This window comes from Quercus robur, chromosome 3 (genome assembly GCF_932294415.1).
Source record: "Quercus robur chromosome 3, dhQueRobu3.1, whole genome shotgun sequence".
Lineage (NCBI taxonomy): Eukaryota > Viridiplantae > Streptophyta > Magnoliopsida > Fagales > Fagaceae > Quercus > Quercus robur.
This window is the reverse complement of record NC_065536.1, coordinates 16615811-16642462: the sequence shown is the minus strand read 5'-3', so window position 1 is coordinate 16642462 and position 26652 is coordinate 16615811. Positions and strand designations below refer to the sequence as shown.

The window sequence follows — 26652 nt, the reverse complement described above, 5'->3', positions numbered from 1 at the left end:
TTTTAGAAAAATATCCAAATTAGTTTGTTTGTTTCGATGGAAAACATTGTGTAAAGATAGTTTTCCGTGTTTTTTAGTCTTTGATAACATTAGAAAAACTAAGTCAAAGGAAAACTATTTTTGGTCAACATAAAAAATATGGCTTATTTTTAGAAATTGTTTTCCACTATTTTTTTTTTTTTTTTGGAAAACAACTCTATCTCACAGTAAACTAAATAAGGGAAATTAAAAGATTGTTTTTCAATTCATTTAAAGTTACTACCAAACATAGGAAAATGAGATAGTTTTATAGAAAACATTTTTTGGAAAATGACTCATTTTCTAAAAAAATTATCGCCGAAACAAACAGAGCGTAAATAATATTGTAGGAATGAAGAAAACCAAAAGGAAAAATAGATACAAACACACAAAAGGGTACACCAAGATTTACGTGGTTCGGCCTTTGGCCTACATCCACAAGCTGCAACAAGAAAAAATTTCACTAATAAATGTAGAGAATACAAAATGGTGTGGAAGCATTCTTACAAAACCCAATCCCAATACACCCAAAATTATTCTCTCATACAAGTAGAAGTTCTCTCTCTCTCAATACAAAGAATATGGCTAAATACAAAGTTCGAGACTGCACCTAAAACAAGGAGAAGTTTTCACTTCTCTAAAATTGCTGCACAGCCTCCTTCACACAGCCCTCTTCAAAGAGATCTTCCATTCCTTGACAATTTCTGCTACACCCAAATTGTTAGACTAGCCACACAAACCATATATATTTAAACAAGAGGAAAACAAAGTGAACAAAGACGGATGTTTCAAATGCCAAATCAAAACTAAGCCCAACCAAAAGGCCCAAGTTCAAGTTCTTTCCAAATATGCCGATGGGCTCCAAATGCATTCAAATTAGTGGACAAACAAATGAACTATATGCAGGCAAAAATGGCCCATTACCATCAATTTTCAAAATAATTTGCCTAGAAACACTGTTTCCAAACTATATAGCAATATACCACTTTTTTAGGTACTCGAGCTTGCCAAGCTCGAGTACCATGTTTTTTTAATCCACTATCGCCCCATATTCAAGGAGCCCTATAGTGGCGTTTTTAAGCCTTATAGTGACGTTTTCGGGCCCTATAGCGGCGTTTTTAAGCCCCCATACCAGGTTAAGGGGCCCTATAGTGACGTTTTCGGGCCCTATAGCGGCGTTTTCCTGCAAAATTTTTTTATAAGTCCCCATAACAGGTTAAGGGTCCCTATAGTGGCGTTTTTAAGCCCTATAGTGACGTTTTCGGGCCCTATAGCGGCGTTTTCTTGCAAAATTTTTTTATGTCCATGGACAGGTTCAAGGGGCCCTATAGTGGCGTTTTTAAGCCTTATAGTGACGTTTTTGGGCCCTATAGCGGCGTTTTCCTGCAAATTTTTTTTATAAGTCCACATAACAGGTTCAAGGGGCCCTATAGTGGCGTTTTTTGGCCCGAAAACGTCACTATAGGGCTTAAAAACGCCACTATAGGGCTCCTTGAATATGGGGCGATAGTGGATTAAAAAAACATGGTACTCGAGCTTGGCAAGCTCGAGTACCTAAAAAAGTGGTATATTGCTATATAGTTTGGAAACAGTGTTTCTGGGCAAATTATTTTGAAAATTAATGGTAATGGGCCATTTTTGCCCTATATGCACATAATCCCAAAGTAACTCCAAATATGCCAATAGAAGCAAAGTGCATCCAATTACGCTCAAACACAAAAACAAACAAACAATTCACCATGAATGCTTCTTGAGGCCGTAAGTAAGAAACCATTTATCAAAAACCAATAGAAAAAAAAAAATCCAATTAAAGAAAAACTCCACAAGGTCAAAAACACAAATACAACAACCAAACCTGGAATAAATTTCTAGCTACAATCTCACAGCAAGAATAGACAAAAGTAAAAGATTTACATTTAAAGATGCTATTTAATTTTTTTTATCTTTTAAAATCCTTTTGTAGATTAAAAAAAATGTTGCTAGTTGTCGGGAAGTTACGTGAGAGTTCTACACACCTAAAATTCTATCATCCAAATTCTAAGAATTTTTGGACAAAAGAAAATTTGTGACAATTTCATACCACCCATTCATAAAAAAAAGCCAGGGCATTTAAGTTTGTCTTGATAGCTTGTCCAAGTCTAGCCATGTGTTTCATACAAATTTTTGTTTTTAAATAAGCAAATCATTTTTCATGAACTTGGATACAAATTGCATGCTCCTAGTGTTTTTGAATTCCAATCTTCTCAGGCTTGGTTCACCTGCACCCCAAACATCTATTGTAAAACTTGTAACAATTCTTGAGCTTAAAAATATATATAGAAAAAACTACCTGGGCTGTAAAAGGATCTCAATCAATCAAAGTAGGTAATTCATGCGCAATGCTTCCCTTGCTTCCACTAGTTAACCTCTTCCCTCCATTGCTGCCAATTTAAATTAAGGCTCCCCATTGTAGCTCAGTTTTGCCTGTTTCCTTGGCCTTTCCTTTTGAGTTTTTTTCATTTCATTCCCATTGGAAGAAAGTTTCAATGCATAATTGTCTAGATGTACGGAATCCCATTTTACATTGCCATAGGCCTAAACGAATTACTTTTGGCATGTTTTGGAGAGTAGAACAAGGAGAGGGGAAGTCCTGTTTTTATTCCAGTCTTGTGGATGAGTTATGTGGTCAGAAACAATGAGAGCAAGTGTGAAGATACTACGACATTGGCAGAGTGAGACACTTGAGAAGAACTAATTCTCTAGAACTTGATACAACATCTCAAATAGCAGTCTCAAATAAACATAATCAATAAGAACTATAATAAATTAGAAGGAACCCAAGGAACATACCATGATAAGTTCGAAGCCAGTGTTCTGATTGACCTTAACCAACTATGTTTCCCACACCTTGAGAGCTTTAGGACCACAAAAAAGAGAAAGAGCTCGGCTTCCAATTAGGTTGAAGAGCTTAGGTCAAGAGGCATGGAAGCTCCGACAGTAAGATGGAGGCTTGGATGGGTCGAAGATGAACAATGAAGCTGCCGAATATGAATAGTCATGCGAATTATGGTTTTTGAATTATTGGCGTCATAAGTATTTAGAACTTTACATGAGGATGGAATGTATATAAGCAAAATATCATACATGAGATATGTAGACGCTTATGAAGCTTCATTCAAATTCCCGAGATCAATGAGCTCTCTTAATGTGATCATGCGCAAAGGCTTTGTAAAAGGGGATTTCCAATTTAATAGCTTCTGATAAACTTGTTGCATGGTCGGACGAGATTGTGGACTGGCTTGTAAGCATGCTATTGCTATCTTTGCCACTAAAACCACCTTCTCTGCAACTCTATTTGTAGGACGTGCAAGACGTTGATCCAATATATCTTCTAGTAGCACATCATGGGACGATGATGAAAATGATGATGATAGAAATGATGAGATCAAATCACCCGGATGCCTTCCCATAATTACTTCCAACACGACTACTCCAAAGCTATAAACGTCACACTTTTCACTCACTTCCATTGTGTATGCATTCTCTGAAAAGTAAAATATCAGAGTTATTCTCTACTTTCACCAAGTAATTATACAAATTTGTAATACATGCTAACCTATATATTCATATAGGAAAAACTCTACAAGTTAAGTTGAAAGTACTAAACTCTTGTAAGTATTAGGATTTTAGAATTAGGTGGGGGAGGCAACTTATAAGGGAATTACATACTACTAAAATTTTGAAGGCCGATATAAGAAAGAGTTAAAGCTCTTGCACATACTGTGTTGCATACACACATTTATATCTATCTCTCTCTCTCTCTCTCTCTCTCTCTCTATATATATATATATATATCTAAAAACTGAAGTGTAATATTTTATGTTTCTATGCTTCTGTTGAGTCAAATTAGCAGCCACATTATCCACATATTTTCAAAACTCTCTCTCTCTCTCTCTCTTCTTTTACTTCTTTTTCTTTTTATTAATTCTCAACTAATTGTTACACTTTCTCCAATCTTTCCCCTACCTTTTACCTTTTTATCTTTCCACTATTATCTACCTTAATGTCACTCTTCCTCTATCCCTTTATCTTCCTTTGTTTTTTACTATTCTTATTTCCACCATCTTACTATAAATTTGCAATTCTCTCTCTCATTCTATGAATAATTTTCGAACACAAAAAAGTTATTTCTATCTCTCTCTCTCTCTCTCTTAATTTTTTTTTTTTCATTTTTGATGGATTTTTTTATTTTATTTCTACTTTATGTTGATAAATTTTTGTGATCTTTAGAATTCTACTTTGGGTTGATATGATTTAGTTTTGTATTTTTAAATTGTTATTTTTTTTTCTTTTCATTGATTTCATAGGTGTTGTCCTATTGCACTGCAGAGATAGTATATAAGAATTTGTGGGGCCCAATAATTTTTGGGTCAGGTCCACTTGCTCGTGGGAAGTCCAAAGGCCCAAGCCAAAGAAGACTACGACCCAAGCTCAATAACATAAAGCCCAAATGGCCTGGAGATGTTGCCGAGGACAGTTCAGTCCTCGGCAGACTCGAAATTCCACCAAAAAGAGGGGCAAAAACGGTATAGGACCAGACTGGAAAGGAGACCTAAAATATCTTGGGAAAGCTGCCCTCATTACCCTTCCCAGATAAGACTCTGCACCTAACAGAGCCGTATTCTTCAGCTTTATCAACCATCCCCAACAATTCTGGGATTAGACTGACGGGACAAATATCAGTCTTGTAAAGGTTGACCCTACACGTGGACGAAGGACAGCGAACGCAGACTAGTATAAAAGAAGAAGTAAGTAAATCTGGAAAGGGGGGGGGGACTCTTGTCCCACCCGGAGGAAAACGACTCCATGGAGGAAAATATCTGAACAACTCATGCACATGACGGAAAAAACCCACCGTTGGGTGACCGGGGTAAAACCATAATGATCCTCGGACCAAGTCCGAGGAGACCAACCCCGCAAGACACGACGCTATAAGGTTTAAATGCTCAAATCCAACTCATTTTTCTGCACGAATTCCTCAAAAATCAAGACCGGACCATCGCCCCGTGATCAATGGCTAGCCTTTCAAGCCCACTCTCTACAAATCATATTGTGAGAGATCCTTCATGTACGAGCCCAACATCATTATTGGGCCGTTAAATAATCGTGTCCCTACAATTGGCGCCGTCTGTGGGAAGGCTTGCACGTTGGCACAGGTGGCGTTTGAGTCAACTCTCTAGCAAGCAGAGATTCGTGGGTTTTCCCCCATCTCCGGCGACATGCAGTTGTTGCTCCGACATAAACTTGTGTTAGGGCTTACGTCCTGTAGTGCCAACGGCACGGGCAGCTTTAGGGGCTTCCGACCTCAAATCAGCTCTCCCCGCCCTGGTCAAGGGGCTGACCTGCGAAAAATAAAATAAGTACTCAAAAAGTTTTGGACAGAACCAAGGCCTTGCATGGTCCTCGGACTCAAGCCTATGGGGAAACCAAGTACTCAAAAAGTTTCGGACAGAACCAAGGCCTTGCATGGTCCTCGAACTCAAGCCTATGGGGAAACCAAGTACTCAAAAAAGTTTTGGACAGAACCAAGGCCTTGCATGGTCCTCGAACTCAAGCCTATGGGGAAACCAAGTACTCAAAAAAGTTTTGGACAGAACCAAGGCCTTGCATGGTCCTCGGACTCAAGCTTATGGGGAAACCAAGTACTCAAAAAGTTTTGGACAGAACCAAGGCCTTGCATGGTCCTCGGACTCAAGCCTATGGAGAAACCAAGTACTCAAAAAAGTTTTGGACAGAACCAAGGCCTTGCATGGTCCTCGGACTCAAGCCTATGGGGAAACCAAGTACTCAAAAAGTTTTGGACAGAACCAAGGCCTTGCATGGTCCTCGGACTCAAGTCTATGGGGAAACCAAGTACTCAAAAAGTTTTGGACAGAACCAAGGCCTTGCATGGTCCTCGGACTCAAGCCTATGGGGAAACCAAGTACTCAAAAAAGTTTTGGACAGAACCAAGGCCTTGCATGGTCCTCGGACTCAAGCCTATGGAGAAACCAAGTACTCAAAAAGTTTTGGACAGAACCAAGTCCTTGCATGGTCCTCAGACTCAAGCCTATGGGGAAACCAAGTACTCAAAAAGTTTTGGACAGAACCAAGGCCTTGCATGGTCCTCGGACTCAAGCCTATGGGGAAACCAAGTACTCAAAAAAGTTTTGGACAGAATCAAGGCCTTGCATGGTCCTCGGACTCAAGCCTATGGGGAAACCAAGTACTCAAAAAGTTTTGGACAGAACCAAGGCCTTGCATGGCCAAATACTCAAAACTACTTACAAGGAAAAACTATATTACATGGACTTTAGGATTTATCTGAGGAAAACTCTCCGCTAACAATTGGGTTAATTCCTAAATCGCAAGGATTCTCAAGTCTGCTTTCGGATCTTCAGCACCAAAGGGGATCGATGCAAGATAGAGCAATATGTCGCCTGAAACACCATCGAAATTCCCTACTGCTCAGTCAACTCCTCGGGTGGATTATCTAGAGATTATCATTCTCGGACGGTATTCTCGCACTTATCACACAATATTCAACTGTTACCTCGGTTAGTTTCCTAAGTCTAACTTACTATGAATTATCGTCATAATGCCTGGTAGTGTTGGTAAATCAGAATTAGTTGGACTATGTTTCAAGGTTCACTGCTCTAAATGCCATTGAAGAAACACGCACATGGAGCACACCCATTCACAAAGTAGTGTTGCAAAAAGAATAGTATTCAAAACAAGTAAATAAATTTCCCTTTTTTACTAAAACAAAGAAATAGTACAGCGTACATTAAAAAGCTGGAATCAGCTTATGTCAAAGCTCACTACATAATTGAAAAGAAAGATACAAGAGAATAAGACAAAGCCGAGGAGGCAGCAAAGAAAAGAGGTTGGCTACTGCCTCAAGACCTTGTTCTTCTTCAATGCTTTTACATGCCCATAATTCAGGTAGTAAAAGAACCCAGCTTAGGGCCTGCATCATCGAAGAAAAGGTGCAGAGAGAAAACCCAACTTGAGCCTCACACCGCTGAAGGAAAAGCGCAGGGAGCCGGAAGTTGAGGAGCCTTCACCAAAAATTTGCCTGCAACAAGGCAGAGGCGATGATGGCGGAGAATCTTTCTTCTGACACACCAAAATTCTGGCATGAACAGAACCTGCTTCGGATTTTGACTAAAAGAGGGAGAAACACCCTTTCCCCTCTGTCGAAACGGAATATTCTCTTGAATTTATGCCTCCTTCGCCCGTACCTCACTACTTTGAGTCTCAGGACACGGCGCCTCTGTGGCAGAAAGAATTCCTTTTCCCCAACCCTCGCCTCAGATATGATATACTAAGGGAGGAAACTGAAGGACTTGTGCGAAGGTAAAACACCTTTCTCTCCTATTTATTTAAAAAGATAAGGTGGTGGCATTTAATTCTCGCAGCGTCCCAAGGAACGCTACAGACAAAATGTCTCCGGCTCGATTTTCAACGCCACCTGCAACCATGAGAATAAAGGAGTCTCGTGAAGGCACACCTCGAACAGTGGGACGCCAAAAAGTACCGCTTGACCAAAGACTAAAGAAATACATCTTAATTAGTGGGCCTAGTAAATTCGTGGCCCAGGGACTACGGCCCACGCCGAGGAATGACCGTTGCCGAGGACAACCTCCTGCTCGGCACCTTGTGAAATACCTGAGGAAAGGGAGAAACTGAACTATGGTCCTCGGACTCGAGCCTATGGGGAAACCAAGTACTCAAAAAGTCTTGGACAGAACCAAGGCGTTGCGAAGTCCTCGGACTCAAGCCTATTGGGACGCCAACTACTCGGATAGGGAAAGTCCTCGGCTCAAATACGGTAAAATGTTAAGGCCAACAAAAGTGTTAGGATGATGGCGGTACTCCCCACTATTCGGTAGCCTAAGGGGGCTGTTCATTTTTGCGGGTGATATGTCTTCGGATGATTACTTCCTACACCGCATAGAGCATCCAGTTCTAATCTCGGCATTGTTTCGGGTAAGTATCGTTATTCACAGGTACGCATTGCCATGTCAAATGATTCTATTAAAGTTATGGTGACATCTTTTTATTAGCAAGTATTTTGGCCTTAGTTGTTATTGATTCAAATGCTATATTATTATGCCGAGCAGCGCTTGCAAATTTGTAAAAACATAGACAGAAAATGCAAAGAAAATAACAACAATTCTTATTAATATGAAAAATTATTACAACGTACAAAGAAGGGCTTAAACAAGCCTATACAAAAGGTGAACTGCTGAAGCAACAATAACATCCGTAATACAGATAAGTAAACAGTCAGGTGTCTTTTAAACTCGTCTTCAAATTCTCTCCAATCTCTGCCTCATTATTGCTCATATTGAGAGAAGAACCTTCTTTAGAAAAAGATGAAGGAGAAGGAAGAAGAAGATGGAGGAGATGAATGAGGAAGATGAAGGAGAAGGAAGAGGAAGATGGAGGAGATGAATGAGGAAGATGGAGGACATGAGTAAAAGAAGGAGGAGAAGAGGAGGGAAAAGATGAGAAGGAAGAAAGAGAGGCAAAAGGAGGCGCCAGTGAACGAAGAGAGGAAGAAGCAGGGGCACTTAGTCCCTGCCCCAGTCCTGACTCCTAACACACTGGAGCCATATTAGATATGCTCATGAGAGAGCGAGTGGTACTGATGATGTGCTTCCTCGGCTCAGTCACGCCGAAAGTGTGACGTGACGAGTCCCTGCTTAGGATTTTGGCTGAAAGGAATGCGAGACAAATCTTGAGTCTCCGCCATCCTTGCCCTGACCGAGCCATTTCGAGCTTTGTTAGAACCTGGTGTTTCTGGGAGGGGAATGATTTTTTCATTGCTTATTACTACGGTGAGTGTATTTCAGGTTGAAGTATAACCGGAGAGTAAAAGTAAACTCAGGAAGGAACCTGAGGGTTTCAAATTTTAGTGGGGTTAAAGGGATTCATCTGTGGGAGGAACAACTCTTGTTTCTTCTCTTTATATAAGGGACGAAGAGGAGAGTACTTAATGTGTTCAGATCTCTAAGGAAACCTACAAACATGAATACGCCCGTTTCATTCCCCCACGCCATCAAAAACCGTTGAATCTGGGAGGTCTCGTAAAGGGAAGATATTAAAGACGCGCTTCGGATAACCAAACGGCATAAACGCATTGTGCGCAGATTAAGGGGAACGTCTTGTAGATCGGTACATTCCCTGGGCAGGTGAAGAGTCGCCAGCGTCAGTCAAGGGCTGAATTAAATGAGCCATAATAAAGGCTTGGTATTACCAAAACCCCCCTCTCCAACCAGGAAGTCGGACAGCAGGGTTTTGAGGGGCTATTATGGGGCCCAATAATTTTTGGGTCAAGTCCACTTGCTCGTGGGAAGTCCAAAGGCCCAAGCCAAAGAAGACTACGGCCCAAGCTCAATAACATAAAGCCCAAATGGCCTGGAGATGTTGCCGAGGACAGTTCAGTCCTCGGCAGAGCCGAAATTCCACCAAAAAGAGGGGAAAAAACGGTATAGGACCAGACTGGAAAGGAGACCTAAAATATCTTGGGAAAGCTGCCCTCATTACCCTTCCCAGATAATACTCTGCACCTAACAGAGCCGTATTCTTCAGCTTTATCAACCATCCCCAACAATTCTGGGATTAGACTGACGGGACAAATATCAGTCTTGTAAAGGTTGACCCTACACGTGGACGAAGGACAGCAAACGCAGACTAGTATAAAAGAAGAAGTAAGTAAATCTGGAAAGGGGGGGGGGACTCTCGTCCCACCCGGAGGAAAACGACTCCATGGAGGAAAATATCTGAACAACTCATGCACATGATGGAAAAAACCCACTGTTGGGTGACCGGGGTAAGACCATAATGATCCTCGGACCAAGTCCGAGGAGACCAACCCCGCAAGACACAACGCTATAAGGTTTAAATGCTCAAATCCAACTCCTTTTTCTGCACGAATTCCTCAAAAATCAAGACCGGACCATCGCCCCGTGATCAATGGCTAGCCTTTCAAGCCCACTCTCTACAAATCATATTGTGAGAGATCCTTCATGTACGAGCCCAACATCATTATTGGGCCGTTAAATAATCGTGTCCCTACAGAATATAATGTTATTCTATTACATAGTATGACTTAAATAATTTAGTGTTTATTACTATATCTTTTATTTTTACTTTTTTTTTTCATCTTATTTTCTATAAATTTGTTATTCTCTCTTACATTATCTTCTGAAAAAAATGAGTACTCTCTCTCTCTCTCTCTATTGATTTTTTATTCTTTCTTTCAACTCAACTTTAGGTTGATGAATCATTGTGTATTTTATAACTCTATTTTGGGTGAATACGTTTTGGTGTTGTATTTTTTAGTTTCTGTTACAAGTAGTCTCTCTCCCTCTTATAACTTTGGTTTAATTTTTGTTTGAGTTAATACTTAGTAATTATTTTGGAAGTGAGGATTTATATTTATATCAAAACACAACCATGATTATGCATTTCAATATGCCTATCAGTTATTTGCGTAATAATAAAAAATTAATTTTAGAAAACAAATTATACATTATACCACAATTACAAAATAATTATCTTTTCCCACATGTTTACAACTAGTGCTTTTAAAACTAAAAACGTCTCATGTTTTCAGCTCTAAAAACATAGTTGTGTGTGAAATAAACAATGCCCTATAAGAAATAGCTAATACATTTCTTAGAGGAGCAGGGGTGGATGATCATCTTAAAAACTTTGCATTGAACTTAGGCCATATAAGAAATAATTATCCAGTTTGAAAGAATTGAACAATTAGAAAACAAAGCTTCACTTAGTAAAATGTGATTCTTTAACCTTGAATTAGTTGGAAGTATTTATGCTCAATTAACTGCATTTAAAAGGATTCCAAAAAAGAAGGGAAAAAAACTTAGTAAAAAAGATTAAAATCTTAATAATTGAATTTAAACATAACCTTTTTTTTTTTTTTTTATTGAAATTGTGATTATGATCACAAATAAAAAAAAGGAGGAGGTGGCTATATAAAATATCATGGATTGCAACCACCAAATTCCTCAAATAGTGTGATGTTTGTTTTAATTCCAATCAAGATGCTATTGAAAGTATATTTTTCATCAATAAATAAGTAGAACACATTGATTATTAATTAAACTCTGAGACACAATTATTAATCTAACCTATTAGCTCAAACTGTGACAACTATAAATCACATTGTGTAGTGCACCGAATTTCCATAAAGCCTTTTTGAAGGCAAACAATGCCACTTGAAATAACATCAATACAACTAGAGACACAATATTTTACATAATTACTGATCTCCCATCAGGTATTTTCATAATTACTGATCTAAAATGCTATAATTGGTATTAGTAAAAGCAAGGTTAGGAGGTGCATGTAAAAGCCATGTCAGCAATTGTGAAAATTTTAATGTTGCCAACATTACTTAAATAACATACCTGGAGCGGAGTATCCAAAGGTACCAGCAAACGAAGTCCAATAAGATGTTTCAGAACTCATAATCCTAGCTGTGCCAAAGTCAGAGACATGAGATTCATATTCTGAATCTAGTAGAACATTCTTGCTTGATATATCACGATGAATTATTGGACTGGAGCAGTCATGATGCATATATGACAGAGCACTTGCCACACCTTTAACAACATTTACCCTCTTATCCCAATCAAATTTCAGTGGTAGTTCATCATTGTTTAGTATCTTTTCCAAGCTCCCACCTTCCAAGAACTGATAAACTAAAAGCAAGTGTCATGGATGTGAGCAAAAACCATGAAGCTTTACAATGTTGCGGTGTCGTATTTCAGTTAGACTACGTATCTCACTGGTGAAAGCCTTTAGATTGGCCACACTATCTTCTGAGAGTGGATGAAGTTTCTTTACAGCAAAAACTTGATCTCTAGGCAACTTAGCTTTATAAACAATTCCCTGGCCGCCTACACCAATAATATGTTTGTCATCAAAATCCTCTGTTGCTTCAATAATTTTTTCATAAACCATTTTCCCATCATAGCTCCATATTGCAAACATATTTGGATGTTCTTCTTCTTCTTGCTTAATTTTTGTCTTCATCTTTCTTGAGCAAACATATAATGTGATTCCAACAAAGATAAATATAAGGAAGAGAATGCCCAAAAAGACTAAAATCAGTTTTATAACTTTATTCATCTTTTTGACATAAGGATTGTGGCTAATTGTAGAGGGGCAAGCCTTCAGACTAGTGGCATTTCCACACAAGCCCTTATTATGACTAAATGCTTCTTCTGGCGCCTCACGAAATGCTTTAGTATTCGGAATAGGACCCTCCAATTGATTGTAGGACAAATCAATGGATGTCAAGCTTAACAATTTATCAAAACTAGATGGAATAAAGCCAGAGAGCGCATTGTGAGAAAGATTCAAAGTTTCTAACGTTTTCAAATCTCCAAGTTGTTGTGGTATCTCTCCCATTAGAAAGTTTTTGCTAAGATCAAGATTTTGGAGAAATTGAAAATTACCAATTTGAAGTGGGATATATTTGCTTAAGTGATTGTTGCTCAAATTCAAGAGAAAAAGTTTTTTACATTTCCCTAGGTTAGGAATAAGGCCACTTAGATTATTATTGGCGAGATTAAGTTGCTCCAGATTTGATAGCATCTCGAAATTGTAAGGAACTTGTCCAGAAAATTTGTTACCATCTAGATAAAGGCCTAACAAAAATTTCAACTTACCTAATTCCTTGGGGATTTTCCCATGTATCTTATTTGAGGAGAGGATGAGCACTTGTAATTGACTTGCTTCTCCAAGCTCAAGAGGTAATCTACCTGAAATGTCATTGTTAGAGATTTTTAGGCTTGCCAAGTTTTGACATTGCCCCCAATTAGCTGAAAGCTCACCATAAAGTTTATTATAACTTAACTCCATGTATGTTAAGCGTGGGTATATCCCAAAACTTTCTCCTATATTTCCAATAAGTTGATTTCCATTAAGTCGGACTCTATTGAGGCTTGTGCAGTTTCTCAAGGATTTTGGTATTGAACCAATAAAATAATTATCATATGCGGTGAAATTCTCAAGCAATCCACCACTGCACACATTTTCGGGCAAGTGACCGGTGAATTGGTTTCCAAATATGTGGAACTCCTTCAATTGCGTAAAATTGTTCTGTTCAAATGAAATGAGATCACTTAGCTTATTAGTGAACAATCTGAAATAAGTGAGCTTAGTTAAGGTTCCTATAGAAGCAAAAATTATACCTACAAAATTGTAAAATGATAACTTAAGATCACTTAGAGAACTTACAATTCCAAATTCTTGAAGGAAGGAACCAGAAAGTCGATTCGTATGAAGATATATAGTGGTTAGTTTGCTTAAGTTTCCAAATGAAGTAGGGATAACACCTGTAAGATTGTTTTCTGATAACCCAAGGTTAGTCAAAGAACTTAGCATTCCTAATTCTTGTGGGATGGAACCAGAAAATTGGTTCTCATCAAGATATAAAATGGTTAGGTTGCTTAAGTTTCCAAAAGAAGTAGGGATGACACCCGTGAGATTGTTTACTAATAACTCAAGGTCAGTCAGAGAACTTAGCATTCCTAATTCTTGAGGGATGGAACCAGAAAGTTGATTCGAATGAAGATATAAAGTAGTTAGATTGCTTAAGTTTCCAAGAGAAGTAGGGATGACACCCGTGAGATTGTTTGATGATAACTCAAGGTCAATCAAAGAACTTAGCATTCCTAATTCTTGAGGGATGGAACCAGAAAGTTGATTCGTATGAAGATATAAAGTGGTTAGACTGCTTAAGTTTCCAAGAGAAGTAGGGATGACACCCGTGAGATTGTTTATTGATAACAAAAGGTCAGTCAAAGTACTTAACATTTCTAATTCTTGAGGGATGGAACTAGAAAGTTGGTTTATAGAAAGATCTAAAGTAGTCAATTTGCTCAAGTTTCTAAGAGAAGTAGGGATGACACCTATTAGATTGTTTATTGATAAATCAAGGTCAGTCAGAGAACTTAGCATTCCTAATTCTTGAGGGATGGAACCAGAAAGTTGATTTTCAAAAAGATATAAAGTGGTCAATTTGCTCAAGTTTCCAAGAGAAATAGGGATGACATCTATTAGATTGTTTGTTGTTAACTTAAGGTCAATCAGAGAACTTAGCATTCCTAATTCTTGAGGGATGGAACCAGAAAGTTGAGTCGTATGAAGATATAAAGTGGTTAGGTTGCTTAAGTTTCCAAGAGAAGTAGGAATGACACCCGTGAGATTGTTAAATGAGAAATCAAGCTTACTCAGAGAAATTAATGCTCCTACGTCTTGAGGAATAAGTCCAGTCATACGGTTGACAGAAAGGTCAATGATGTGAAGGCTGGTTAATTTGCCTATTTCAGAAGGAATTCTCCCAGTGAATTGATTAACAGAAAGGTCAAGAAGAGAGAGTTTGGAGAGATGAGAAATATTTGGGTTAATGATTCCAGATAGTGAGTTGTAAGAAAGGTTAAGACTGAGTAGATTGGGCAAGGATTGAAAGTTGAGATTGTGAAGCGTAACTCTCAAACCATAACTTGAAAGGTTTAGATGAGTGACGCTTCCAGAGTGGTCGCAATTTATTTCGACCCAATTGCAAGGATTGGTTCCAACCCACGAGGACAAGAGAGATTGGCTTTTGTTGTGAAGGCTGGTTTTCCAATTTAGAAGAGCCATCGCCTCCTTTGTTTCCTCTTCTATCTTAACCTTACTGCTAGAGTGAGCAAAAGGTGAAGATAGGGAGGAAACAGGAGCAGTGGATGAGGAAATGAAATGGAGCACGATGAGAAGAAGGTGGAAGAAGAGTAGAGATGAAAGGAATTGGTTGAAGAGAGGTTTGTTTGAAAGGGAAGTCATAATGTAGGGTGATGGAAGGAAAGGATAAAGTAAGGTTGGAAGAAGAAGTGGATGAATGGGTTGAAATGGATAGAGATATTAATTTATAGATGGGACTGTGGGACTGTAGGAGTGGACAAATGACTTCATGCTGAATATTCAATCTGAACTACACCTTAAACATGATAACAGTGCTAACATTGCCTATCAAAGTCCGTAGATAGATAGATCTGGCAGCTTTCATTGCTCTGTGTCCTTCGGCGGATTGGAGGAAAATTTCAGTCCTTATAATTAGTTTATTCGAATTTTTTTTAAAATTATTTTCTGATGTATTTTGGAATATTTTTTTAACCCATTACTTACATACTCAACTCAATGTCACAAATTTTTTTTTGACGTATATTGGAATTTTTTTGGTTACAATTCTGTCCTTACTTTTCTCTCTCTCAACAAGATTTTGCAAAGGAACAACACAATAATTATGCGGATTAAGTTAGGGACACACTGAAAATTCATAGTATTTTAAAAAATTAGCTTACCACCTCAGGTCCATTACAATTTGTATTCTATTTTCATTTTTAGTGACTCATGTGTGAAGTGGTACTCCCCCAAAAAAAAAAAAAAAAAAAAAAAAGGTGTGAAGTGGTAGAGTTTGTAAACGAGTTGAGTTGCGTTAATTGATTACTGGTTGAATTGTATTTTCACATAATAATAACAATGTCTTTATTTTCATTTATTACAAATAAGATGATAAAGAAACAAAATACTCAAAAATAAAAGTAAAATTTTATATATATTTTTAGGTTTACACAATCCAAAGTTCACAAATCTTGTCATCACCACAAAATAACGGGAAAAAAAGAAAAAGAAAAAAGAACTAGATAATGTGGATCATATCAAGTTATCCACCTTCTCAAGTGCACCTATTACATATAAAATAATAAAATAACTATGAGATAAAGAAAAATAAGTAAATACTTTATGTGAATTGCACCTCAATCCACTCAATTGAAAGACTAACTTGGTCTATAGGGAATGTGAGAAAGAAGTCTTATGAGATTGTTCAATTCTCAGGTTTGGTGAAGGAGACTTTCTTCTTTTTCTTTTTCTTTTTTTTTTTCCAATTTTTATAGAAGAGGATGGAATATTTAATGGGATAAAATTTTGGTTAAATCCTTTTGGAGGATACTCACTTGACCCCAATATGTGTGCAAGACTATTGATTACAAGACTTTTGAGAGAGACTAGTTGAGTTGCAAGACTATTGAGAACCTTCAAATTAACTTTATTTAAAAGTAATGTGATTAAAAGCATATTCACAAATATAGGGGTGCCCAAAAACCTGATTAAGCTGACGAAGCCGGCCAATTTACTCTTATAATTCTATCGAAGTTGGGTTTTAAAAACTCAAAGCCACCCTGTTTAATTCAGATGGATTTCAGGTCAATAAAATATCAGCCCTAATAACCCAACCCAACGGAATGAATGGGTAAAGAGATACAGCCCTTCTCATTTCTTGTTGCTGCTGTTTCCAAGTTCCAACTTTGAACCACTTATTAGGCTTAGCTATTACAATCTTGGTGAGCCAGTCATGCTGAATATTCGATTGGCATTTTGAGGACCAATTCGAACTGTGACCGTGAACAACAAGTACTGACAAGGAAAAGGCAGCGACGATCATATTGGCAACAAAGCAGCGCTAAATCATGGTCAATTGGTATAGAGTTGGGTGTGGATGAACTTGCATGCTTTTCAAATGGGTTGGAGGAAATATTCGGTCCTTGTAATTAATTAGTCATTAAATTTTTTTTTTTTTTGGTAAGCTGGAATTAACATTCAACTAACAACCGGAAACCAACCCAGGACAGCGCCTGTTACAAGAGTCACCGTGAATATCAGCCTCAACAAGGGAGACTAATTCCACAGGAGGAACAGAATAAATAATAAACTCCGAAGCTTGAGAATGGCCAGAATTCGCTAACTGATCCGCACATTTATTAGCTTCGCGAAATACATGATTGATACGAACTTGGGGGATTTGGGAAATCAGTACCTTACAATCATCAAATAGAGGAGAAATAACAGAGTTACCGTAACAGGGATTTTTAAGAGCATCCACAAGAGCCTTGGCGTCTAGTTCAATAATAATGGCAGGAAGCTTCATTTGATGGATAAGCATCAAACCATCTTGTAAAGCCCAGATTTCTGCAGAAAAATTGTTCACATTGCCCAGCTGCCTTGAAAACCCAATCACCCAGTTGCCCGTATCATCTCTGATCAAGCCTCCCCCAGCTACCTTGCCTAACGCTGCACTCCAAGACCCGTCTGTGTTCAACTTCAACCATCCCCTCTTCGGTCTTTCCCACTTCACTTGCTTGATCATCATAGGCCGGTTCCGACTTGGCTTAGAGACACAAAGGAAGAACTCCAAAGCTTGAGAAGAGATACTCTTACTCAGGTTCGGATTAACACTCTTTCTATTGAAAACAACCTGGTTCCACTGCTTCCAAATCCACCAAAGAGCAAAAGAGAATAAGACATAACAAGGAATACCCACAGCATTTTGAGAAGATTTAAGGCCACCATTAGAGATTAGCCAATCTCTAATACCTTGAGAGAAGAAGGAAGATTGTACACAGTATAAACTTAATTGTTGCCAAATGGGTCTAACCAGGCTACAATCTCTGAGGGCATGCAAAATAGATTCGACTTCTAAATGGCACAATGGACAGGTAGTATCAAGCGAAATCCCTCTATTAGCTAAACATTCCTTAACACCAATACTCTATTGCATACACTTCCAAATAAACAATTGAATTCTAGGCAGTGACGAAAGCTTCCAAATCCAAGAACCAGAGAAGGACCCGATACCAGGAGAGTTTATGGCAAGGAGATAGGCACTTCTCATATCAAAATTTCCTTTTAAAGAAGACTTCCAGGCTAGTTTATCACTGCATCTTGCCACACGAGGAACCGGGATAGCTTGAATGTCAACTTTAACTTCAGGGGGAAGCTCAAAAGGAATAGTAGTCCAATCCCAGCCAGCAGGAGAAAACACATCTTTGATTTGTAAATTCTCCAAAGCTTGCGGGATCGGGCCGTGGATAAGAGACCGGATGGGACCAAGGTTGGTCCATGTATCAGACCAGAAGTTTAGATTGCTTTCGTGACCTGGGATCCATTTAACCCCTTTTTTGAAAAATTCTTCACCTTTCTTTAAGCCTTTCCATACTGGAGAGCTTGGAAGTCTAGCTTCATTCCTTGAGCTGATTCGTTGCCTATTGCAGTACTTGAACCTCAAAACCTTAGCCCAAGGCACATTCCCCTCTTTATGAAACCTCCAATTGAGCTTGGCCAAAAGCACCGTGTTCCTACCTTTAGCAGTTTGTAAACCCAACCCTCCTGCCTCTTTCGGCTTAGTCACTTCACCCCAATTGACCCAATGCATTTTTTTAGCATGATCTGAAGACCCCCATAGAAAGCTTCTATTGACCCTATCAATACCATTCAGAATTTTTGTAGGAAGGGAAGCATATTGCATCACATAATTTGGGATCGTTGAGGAAGAAGCCTGGATGAGAACTACCCGACCAGCCATAGAGAGTAAATTGGCTTTCCACCCTGCCAACTTCTTCTTAACTCTATCTAGCACAAAATCAAAGTCATGCTTGCAGTCACCTGAGTGCTTCAACGGAAAACCCAGGTACTTACCAAGATTAGAAGTCGAATTAAACCCAAGACTATCAGAGAGAAGCTCTCTTTGATCCGGATCCACATTTGGAGAGAAAAACACACGAGATTTGGCTTCACTCACCCTTTGTCTAGATTTTTGGAAAAAATCATTCAACACTTCCTTAATGGTATTACAGTTGTCCTGATCTGCACTAGCAAACAACACCAAGTCATCCACAAAAAATAAGTGCGAAAAAAAGGGGCCGCTCCTAGAAGCTCTCACTGGATTCTAGAGCTTAGCCTCACACTTCTCCTCAATCAAATGGCCCAAAAATTCCATACAAAGGATGAAAAGATAAGGAGAGAAGGGGTCTCCTTGTCTAATACCTCTAGATGGGCAAAAAGCATCTAAACAGCCACCATTAAAAAGAAGGGAAATCGAGACCGAGGAAACACAGCTTATAATAATATCAATAAGAGAGGCAGGGAAATTGAAAAAAATCAGCATTTCCCTAATAAAACTCCACTCAATCTTATCGTAAGCTTTTTCCAGATCAATCTTAATAGCCATATACCCCTTGCGACCTTTAGCTCTACCTATAGAATGGATCAATTCTTGCACAATTACAACATTGTCCGCCCCTCCCTTACCCGGAACAAAAGCTGTTTGATAAGGCGAGACAAGATACTCCAAATGAGGTCTAATCCGAGCAACAATAACCTTAGTGATGATCTTATAGATAGTGTTACACAGGCTGATAGGATGGTAATTACCAATGGTTTCAGGGCCTTGGACTTTAGGAATGAGCACAATATGGGTCCTATTAAGATAATCAGGAACCTTTCTATCACTGAAAACTTTCCTTACTTCCTCCACTATAGACCCCCCAACCATAAGCCAGAACCGTTGAAAAAACCCGGCATGAAGACCATCCTAGCCTGGCGCCTTATAAGGTTTCATAGACCATAAAGCATCTCTGATTTCCTCCGAGGTAACCATACCACCAATCATGTCCTTGATTTCCTCGGACAGATGCACATGGCCACGCACATTCTGCCTTGGCACCCAAGAGGCCTCCTCTAAAGAAGTGGTATAGAGGGAGATAAAACCATTTCTAAAATGCTCCATTACTTCTCTCTCCATCGTTAACCACACACCCCTCTCATCTTTAACCGAGGCAATGTGATTCCTTTTCCTTCTAGCAAGGGCAGAAACATGATAAAAAGAGGTATTGCAGTCCCCTTGAATCATCCAATTAATTCTGGACTTAAGCATCCAGAGGTCCCTTTCTTGATCTAGAACCACCTCAAGCTCCTGATGCAACTTATCCTCGAGATTAATGAGAGAGGAGCTCAGCCAATTGGAGATAGCTTTTTGGACACCATAGATTCTCGCCATAATTCTTCTCTTCTTTTGGTGGATATTCCCAAAATGATTCCTATTCCAACAGGTAGCTTCTTTAGAGAAAACCTCAATAGACTCAGCTAAATTCCGGTTACCACCCCAAGCACTAGAAACAACATTAAGGAAAGACATATCTGAGAGCCAGAACTCTTGGAATCTGAATGGACGGTTGAGCCGAACTGATCTAACCGGAATGGTCTCCATAAGAACCGGACAATGGTCAGAGTGACACTAGGGAAGATGGGTAACTTTCGCCTCAGGGTAAAGGACACACCACTCCGGATTCATGAAGAACCGATCAATCCTTTCCAAGATGAGATTACTAACATCCCGCTTGTTTGTCCAAGTGTACCTTGGGCCAGAGAATCCCATATCCACAGGACAATTAGTCATTATTACTTGACACTCCAAGCCATGATGAAATACCGCATAATTCTTGCTTTCAATTTCTTTGACTTTGACCACGGCCAATTTAGTCCTCTCTAATGAATGACCAAGTCAAGTCTCCTCTACCGAAATACCCGGCCGGTTGGTCCTTCCCCTAATGGCCACTTTGTGCCTTTTCAACAATCAAATGTATAGTTTTAAATTTGGTTCTAGAGGGGTTTCATATATTAGGAAAATGCAAATCCGCAGCAAGATTTGCATTTTTTTTTTCCCTTTTGAGTGATGAAATTGTCACGCTATAATTTTCATATGAGGGAGGTGTCAATTACCGATTTTATTTAGAATTATTTTGCAATTGTATGTTCATTCTTGTTTATTTTAGGATCAAGTTTAGCTATAAAATTAGTTATGTTTTAAGGCTATAACCTTACTTAATATCTTTTTATTGGAGGTGAATTTCGACTAATCCACCATTGGATTATAATTTTTTTTCTTATTTTCCATGCTTGCCAAATTTCTTAAAAATTAAAGATCAATAGTTATGTCATCAATAAATTGTTTAAATTGCGAGTTTTTGTAGTTTAAAATTATGCGTAGAATATAAACTTATAGATTATTATATAGTAAATAATATCCAATTAATACAAAATTTAACGTGTATTAAGAGTGTAAAGAATATGTAATCCAACGATTAGATTTTCAAAATATGTAGTAATGTTAATAATATTGAGTAAATTTGTAGCCTTAGACTACAACCAATTTTGTAGCTAAATTTTGTCTTTTATTTTATGCGTATGTAGGATGGTTGTGAACCTAACCCTCTTAATGTTGCAAACATTAAATTGATTATTCTGATAACAATTATATTTTCACTTTAGCATTCTCTAAAAAAAATCATTTAATAAAAAAATATTGTTACTTTAACATAGTTGGCAGTCATTTCAGCTCAGTTTTAAGTTTCTGGATTTATGTTTTTTACATTAAAAAAAAAAAAAAAAGATTTTCTCAAAAGAATGGTCTCTCTTCTTCTTCAATTGGCACAAAATTTGACATGTGTATTAAGAGCGTAAAACACATGCCATCTAACGGTTACATTTTCGAAATATGTAGTAATGTTAATAATATTAAGTAAAGTTGTAGTTTTAGACTATAACCAATTTTGTAGCTAAATTTTGTTCTTTATTTTATATGTATGTAGGATGGTTGTGAACCTAACCTTCTTAATGTTGCAAAAATTAAATTGATTATTCTGATAACAATTATATTTTTACTTTAGCATTCTCTAAAAAAAAATCATTTAATAAAAAATATATTGTTACTTTAACATAGTTGGCAGTCATTTCAGCTCAGTTTTAAGTTTTTGGACTTACATTTTTCTCAAAAAAACAAAAAGATTTTCTCAAAAGAATGGTCTCTTCTTTCATTTTTATTTTTTATAAAAATTCAGCTCAATCTTTTATGTCTATGAAGTTTTTTTTTTTTTTTTTTTTTTGGTAGTAAAAGGATTATAGAAGTTTGGGAGCTAACAAAAAATTACAATAGTTTCACAACATTTCAAATTATATATCCTACCACCTGTTCACCACAATCTGCAATTCAAAATTTTTTTAATGACCCATATTTGAGGTGGTATACTGACTTAAAATAATTATAGATTTTATTGTGTCGTACACAAGCATGTTCTTATGGCTGTGAACATACTTGATATTTTATTGAAGTAGCAAGTCAAAATTATTACAAGATCCTTTATTTTCAATATTAATAATTACTAATTAGTCCAAATAAGATGGGTTAGTACTTAGTAGTTTTTAGTCTTTTAGACATATTATGGACATATTATGTTGAAAAAATATTATGGACATATCATTTCTCTAAAAAAATTCTTACAACTCTTGCTTCAATCCTCTAATTCTACATCTGATCCACTATTTCTTTTCTTTGACATGTATAGGAATTTTTTTAGCCCATTACTTACACAGTCAGTATCCTTACTCTAGCCTATTGTTGCTTGCTTTTCCATAATGACCGTACTGAAAATGGGGCAGTCATCCAGAATTTTGCATGGTTTTCTAATGACTTGTGCGTAGTGGTACTGTGGTGGACTTGGAAAACAGGCTGGGTTGATTGCGTTTTGAGTTTGACTCAACTGAGTTCAGGTTGAAAACATGCCATCCTAAATCAATTGCAAAACGGTTTGGGTTAATCAGGGTATAAGTTAGGTCAATCTCGTTCAAGTTGAATTGTATTTTCACTTAATAATAATGTACTTATTTTCATTTTATTACAAATACAAGAATAAATAACAAAATAGTAAAAAATAAAAGTTAAATCTTACAAATATTTTTACCTTTACACAATCCAGAGTTCACAAATCTTGTCATCACCACAAAATAAAGAGAGAAAAAAACTATGAACATAAGAAAATTGCACATGTTCACAACAAGCTAAGGTATAAACCCACTATAAGTCAAAATAAAATGAAATAAAATTAAAATAAGATTATACCAAAAACCACCACAACTAAAAGGCTATTGTAAAAATGTTGAGAGATTTTGCTTTATCCTTAAATTTTCACCATTGTAATATGTTGAGTGGAGGAATTTTTCTACAAATTAAGTTGTAAGAGAGATTGAGTTTGCCTACAAATACAACCATTCCCACACTTAATTTCACAACTTGCTGAATTATGATATTGTGAGAAGTTTACGTAAAGTGGTGGGTTGAGCAAGGAAAAAAATTTCCACCACTCATAGTTACACAACTCAGCAGGTAGTGAAATTGAGTGTGTAACTAGCTATATCCATCATATTCAAGGATTCTTTTTCAACCCATTTAGTGGTTGTCTAGATTATAATTTTTTTTTTTTTTTTCCGTTGCTGAAATGAAGGTTTCTATATTTCATAATTCTTACTTGTCTCTAATAGGTTATGATGATCTTTGCAATTGTTCAATTGCTTTGTTAACTAACTAGTCATGCTTGGGAATCAACATGTCGTACATTAGAAGGAAGTATCATGTTAGGTTTAAAAAAAAATGAAAGTGTTGGTATAAAATATAGAAATCAGATTGACTTAATTGTTCTACTTTTTTACTTTCTTACTTATGTTGATGTGCTTTCAATTGTTTTGTTGACTAACTGACCATTAGGGTGGAAAGATTAACTAGCCGTGTGTTTTGGGAAGGACTAAATGAGTCCATAGTTTTCAGAACCGGACCGGACCGGGAGGTCGGACCGTGAAAATCGAGAACCGGGATGAAAACCGGTTTTTTAAGTCTAAAGAACCGGATTTTTTGTTAATTCCGTGAATCGCTAAAACCGGGGTTGAATCGCACGAACCGATGAGAACCGTGCGGTCCAACCCCTAGCAATTTTTTTTTTTTTTTTACAATTTTATTCTACTTAATTAAATTATCCATCTCTTACAAAGAATAAAAAAAAATTATAATTAAAATCCTTCAAAGATATTCAAATTTACTTCAAAAATTAATCATAAATTTTAATGTTTTCATGGTTATTATTTTATTTTATTAACTTTCTTATTTAATTATTAAATATATGGTTGAAAATCATTAAATTTCCCTCACATATATAGATATATTGTCAATTTTGCTAGTTTTATAAATTTAATATCTATATTTAGGCTTTAATTAATTATTAAATTAATTATGACGTCATCACGGTTCGACTCCGGTTCGACCTCGGTTTGACCTCAAAAATCTTGAACCTCTCCCTTTTACGGTTCAATGAACGATCCGGGTCTGCAAACCTTGAATGAGTCATGCTGCATTAGTGGGAGATGGGAAGGACTGACTTGTTCGAGCATCACGATTTGTTATTGAGATTGCATTTATTTCAAAGTGAAAATTTTTTTATAATGAACATTTTCAAGGAAACAATTTTTTTGGGGTGGTTAAATTGTGATCTTGAAAATGTCCAGAAAAACATTTTCTAATGTTTGGTTTTTATGGAATATTTAAAAAAAAAAATCATATTTTCATGTTGAAATAAAAATAGTCCAAGAAAAAAAAATTTACCATTCCAACATTTTACAGAGAATAATCTCGCAAAATTTAACACAAATAACTCAAATCCATAGTACCAACAAATCCACAATACCAAGATCTACTGTAAATTTCACAAAACATAATATAACAAACAGAAAATTCATCATTATTTTTTCATATACCTGTAAATATTGAAAATACATTCAAGAAACACTTTACATTGAAATAAACATAGTCTAAAATTGAAAATTCAGGACTAACGTCAACATTAATTGGAAGATTGATTATAATTGTTGAACCATAGAAATAAGATAAGACTGCAAAATTCTCCATAAATAATTGAGGAGTTAGTTAAAGTAATAAGATATGACTACAAATTCTCCATAGACAATTGAGGAGTTAGTTAAGTGTGAGAAAGAGTTAGTGGAGCGTGTTGAATGGAGCTGAATATTCAATCCATTCATAGCCTTATTACTATTGCCCCTGCACAAAATTCCACTAATATTAGATAGATTATTAGATTCGGAATAAAATAAAATAATTGAAATTGATCATGTTTTGATTGTTTTCCACAAAATAGGGGATGTATGCAAAGTTGCGAACCAAAGCACAATTCTACTTCAAGAATAAGGCTCTTGGCATTATTTTTTATTATAATAATTTGATAGTTACAGTAAAAGATAAGAAACTTGAAACTATATCCTATTGATAGTTGGAGCCTAGGACTCCAAACATGTTTCATGCCAAATTCTGTCCTTTTTTAATTGAGTTTAAAACTTCAAATTCTATACCAATTTCTATAAAAACTTATATATTTATAATTTCCCTTAAAATATTGTCATATTTAATTTAAATAATAAAATAATAAATATATACAATCACAATCATATAAATATCTATAAATAACTATCAAAATTATCAAATTTTATATTTAAATATTAAAAGTAAAATAGAAATAAAAATTTTATTTTGTTGAAATTTTCAATACATTACACAGTATTCACTAATAACTTTTTTTTTTTTTTTAAGAAAAAAAAAGAAGCAACAGTTGCGCTTGAATATGATTTAAATTTGAAGAAAAAATGTTATTACAAATTGCTCAATACAAATTATTAATAAACATACACCATATTTTCTTACATTATTTTTTCTGTAAGGCCGAAAGAGTTTGGGAAGCACTGGATATCAATGGACCTAAACAGAATGTTTTTTGGGCCTCCATCTATAAATCCCCCGCTACTTTCAAGTATCAGCATATTCCCTAGAAGATTTCGTCCCCACAAGCCATCTAGCTTTGGCTTCACAAGAATAAATTTGAAGGCAACAAAATATTATGGTCGCGTAACATAAGGGCTAATTGAGAACAACATCCACTCCCATTGTATAAAAAAAGGAGCAGAGTTTTATGCAATTGCAACAAATAGCTCTACCAAACCAATATGCCGTATTAAGCTTACTCCAGTTGAATGGTGAATATAAACATATAAAAAAGAAAGAATGTTTAGAGTGGTAAAAGAACGGAATTTGAGATGTAGAGTGTATTATAATAATAGTTAGTTAAGTAGAATTTTTTTTAAAGAGCCAAAATAGATAAATTGTACATTACTAGATGTGAATGCGTTTTTTCTTTCTTTCTTTTTTGAACTTAATATTTATTAATAATTTGTGATCAATGTATAATTTAAAACCTATAATTTATAATTATATATAGGGTCTGTTTGGAATCTGCTTATTTTGTTGAAACTGAAAACTTTTTGCTGAAAATACTGTAAATAAAGGTAAAATTTAGCTGAAATAGTACATTAGGACCCATGAATAGTACCAAAAAGTGCAGTGAGGCCCATGAATAGTAATAAAAATAAGCTGAATAGTAAAATAAGTTAGCAAAAATAATTTTTGCCAAATACACACATAAAGTCAAAAGTTTTGACTCTTTTGTTGTATTATGTTAATTTGACATATAAGTTTTTGAAAGCTTAAATATTTACACCCTATGTTTTATAACCTCCATTAAAATATTGTAATGTCATGTATAATTTAAGGGAAACTTAGATATAATACCTTATGTATTGTTCATTAAGTACCCCTTTTAAGTTGCAAACACTTGTCTAATTAAATAATTTCGTTAACACTTGCCAAATATCGTTAAAGGATTGTTGATTTAAAGAAGCCATTGGGTTCTGTGATAGCGCATGAAAAATTAGAGTTTGTTGTCGATGTGATGCTCACAAGCCAATCCCTTTGCCATTCTTTGCTTGATTTTTATTAGAACTCTGCGAGTTTGGGTTTCAGAAGCATAA

General features: G+C 36.4%; 3 protein-coding genes, 1 long non-coding RNA gene and 1 pseudogene across 5 annotated transcripts in view; all 5 read right to left on the bottom strand.

Moving 5' to 3' along the window:
• Nucleotides 1-425: 425 nt before the first annotated feature.
• On the bottom strand, nucleotides 426-2713 carry LOC126717292 (uncharacterized). The gene is made up of 2 exons (XR_007652502.1): nucleotides 2348-2713; nucleotides 426-722 (listed from the first exon to the last, which is right to left on the bottom strand). It is a non-coding gene; the product is annotated as an uncharacterized LOC126717292 (long non-coding RNA).
• A 76-nt stretch (nucleotides 2714-2789) lies between these two features.
• Nucleotides 2790-26652, bottom strand: part of LOC126717290 (MDIS1-interacting receptor like kinase 2-like) — a 53236-nt gene continuing 29373 nt past the window's right edge. For both annotated transcript variants that reach the window (XM_050418814.1, XM_050418815.1), the window contains exon 3: nucleotides 2790-3035. The gene's annotated coding sequence lies outside the window, so the exon portion shown is untranslated. The remainder of the gene's footprint in view (nucleotides 3036-26652) is intronic.
• On the bottom strand, nucleotides 11316-12380 carry LOC126717291 (MDIS1-interacting receptor like kinase 2-like; annotated as a pseudogene).
• LOC126719322 (probable leucine-rich repeat receptor-like protein kinase At1g35710) lies at nucleotides 12486-14997 on the bottom strand. Its single transcript, XM_050421892.1, has 2 exons — nucleotides 12600-14997; nucleotides 12486-12499 (listed from the first exon to the last, which is right to left on the bottom strand). The coding sequence occupies exons 1-2, from the start codon at nucleotides 14902-14904 to the stop codon at nucleotides 12486-12488; spliced, it is 2319 nt and encodes a 772-aa protein (XP_050277849.1). The 5' UTR covers nucleotides 14905-14997.
• Nucleotides 19490-20164, bottom strand: LOC126719321 (uncharacterized). The gene has a single exon (XM_050421891.1). It carries the CDS (start codon nucleotides 20162-20164, stop codon nucleotides 19490-19492), a length of 675 nt encoding a protein of 224 aa, XP_050277848.1.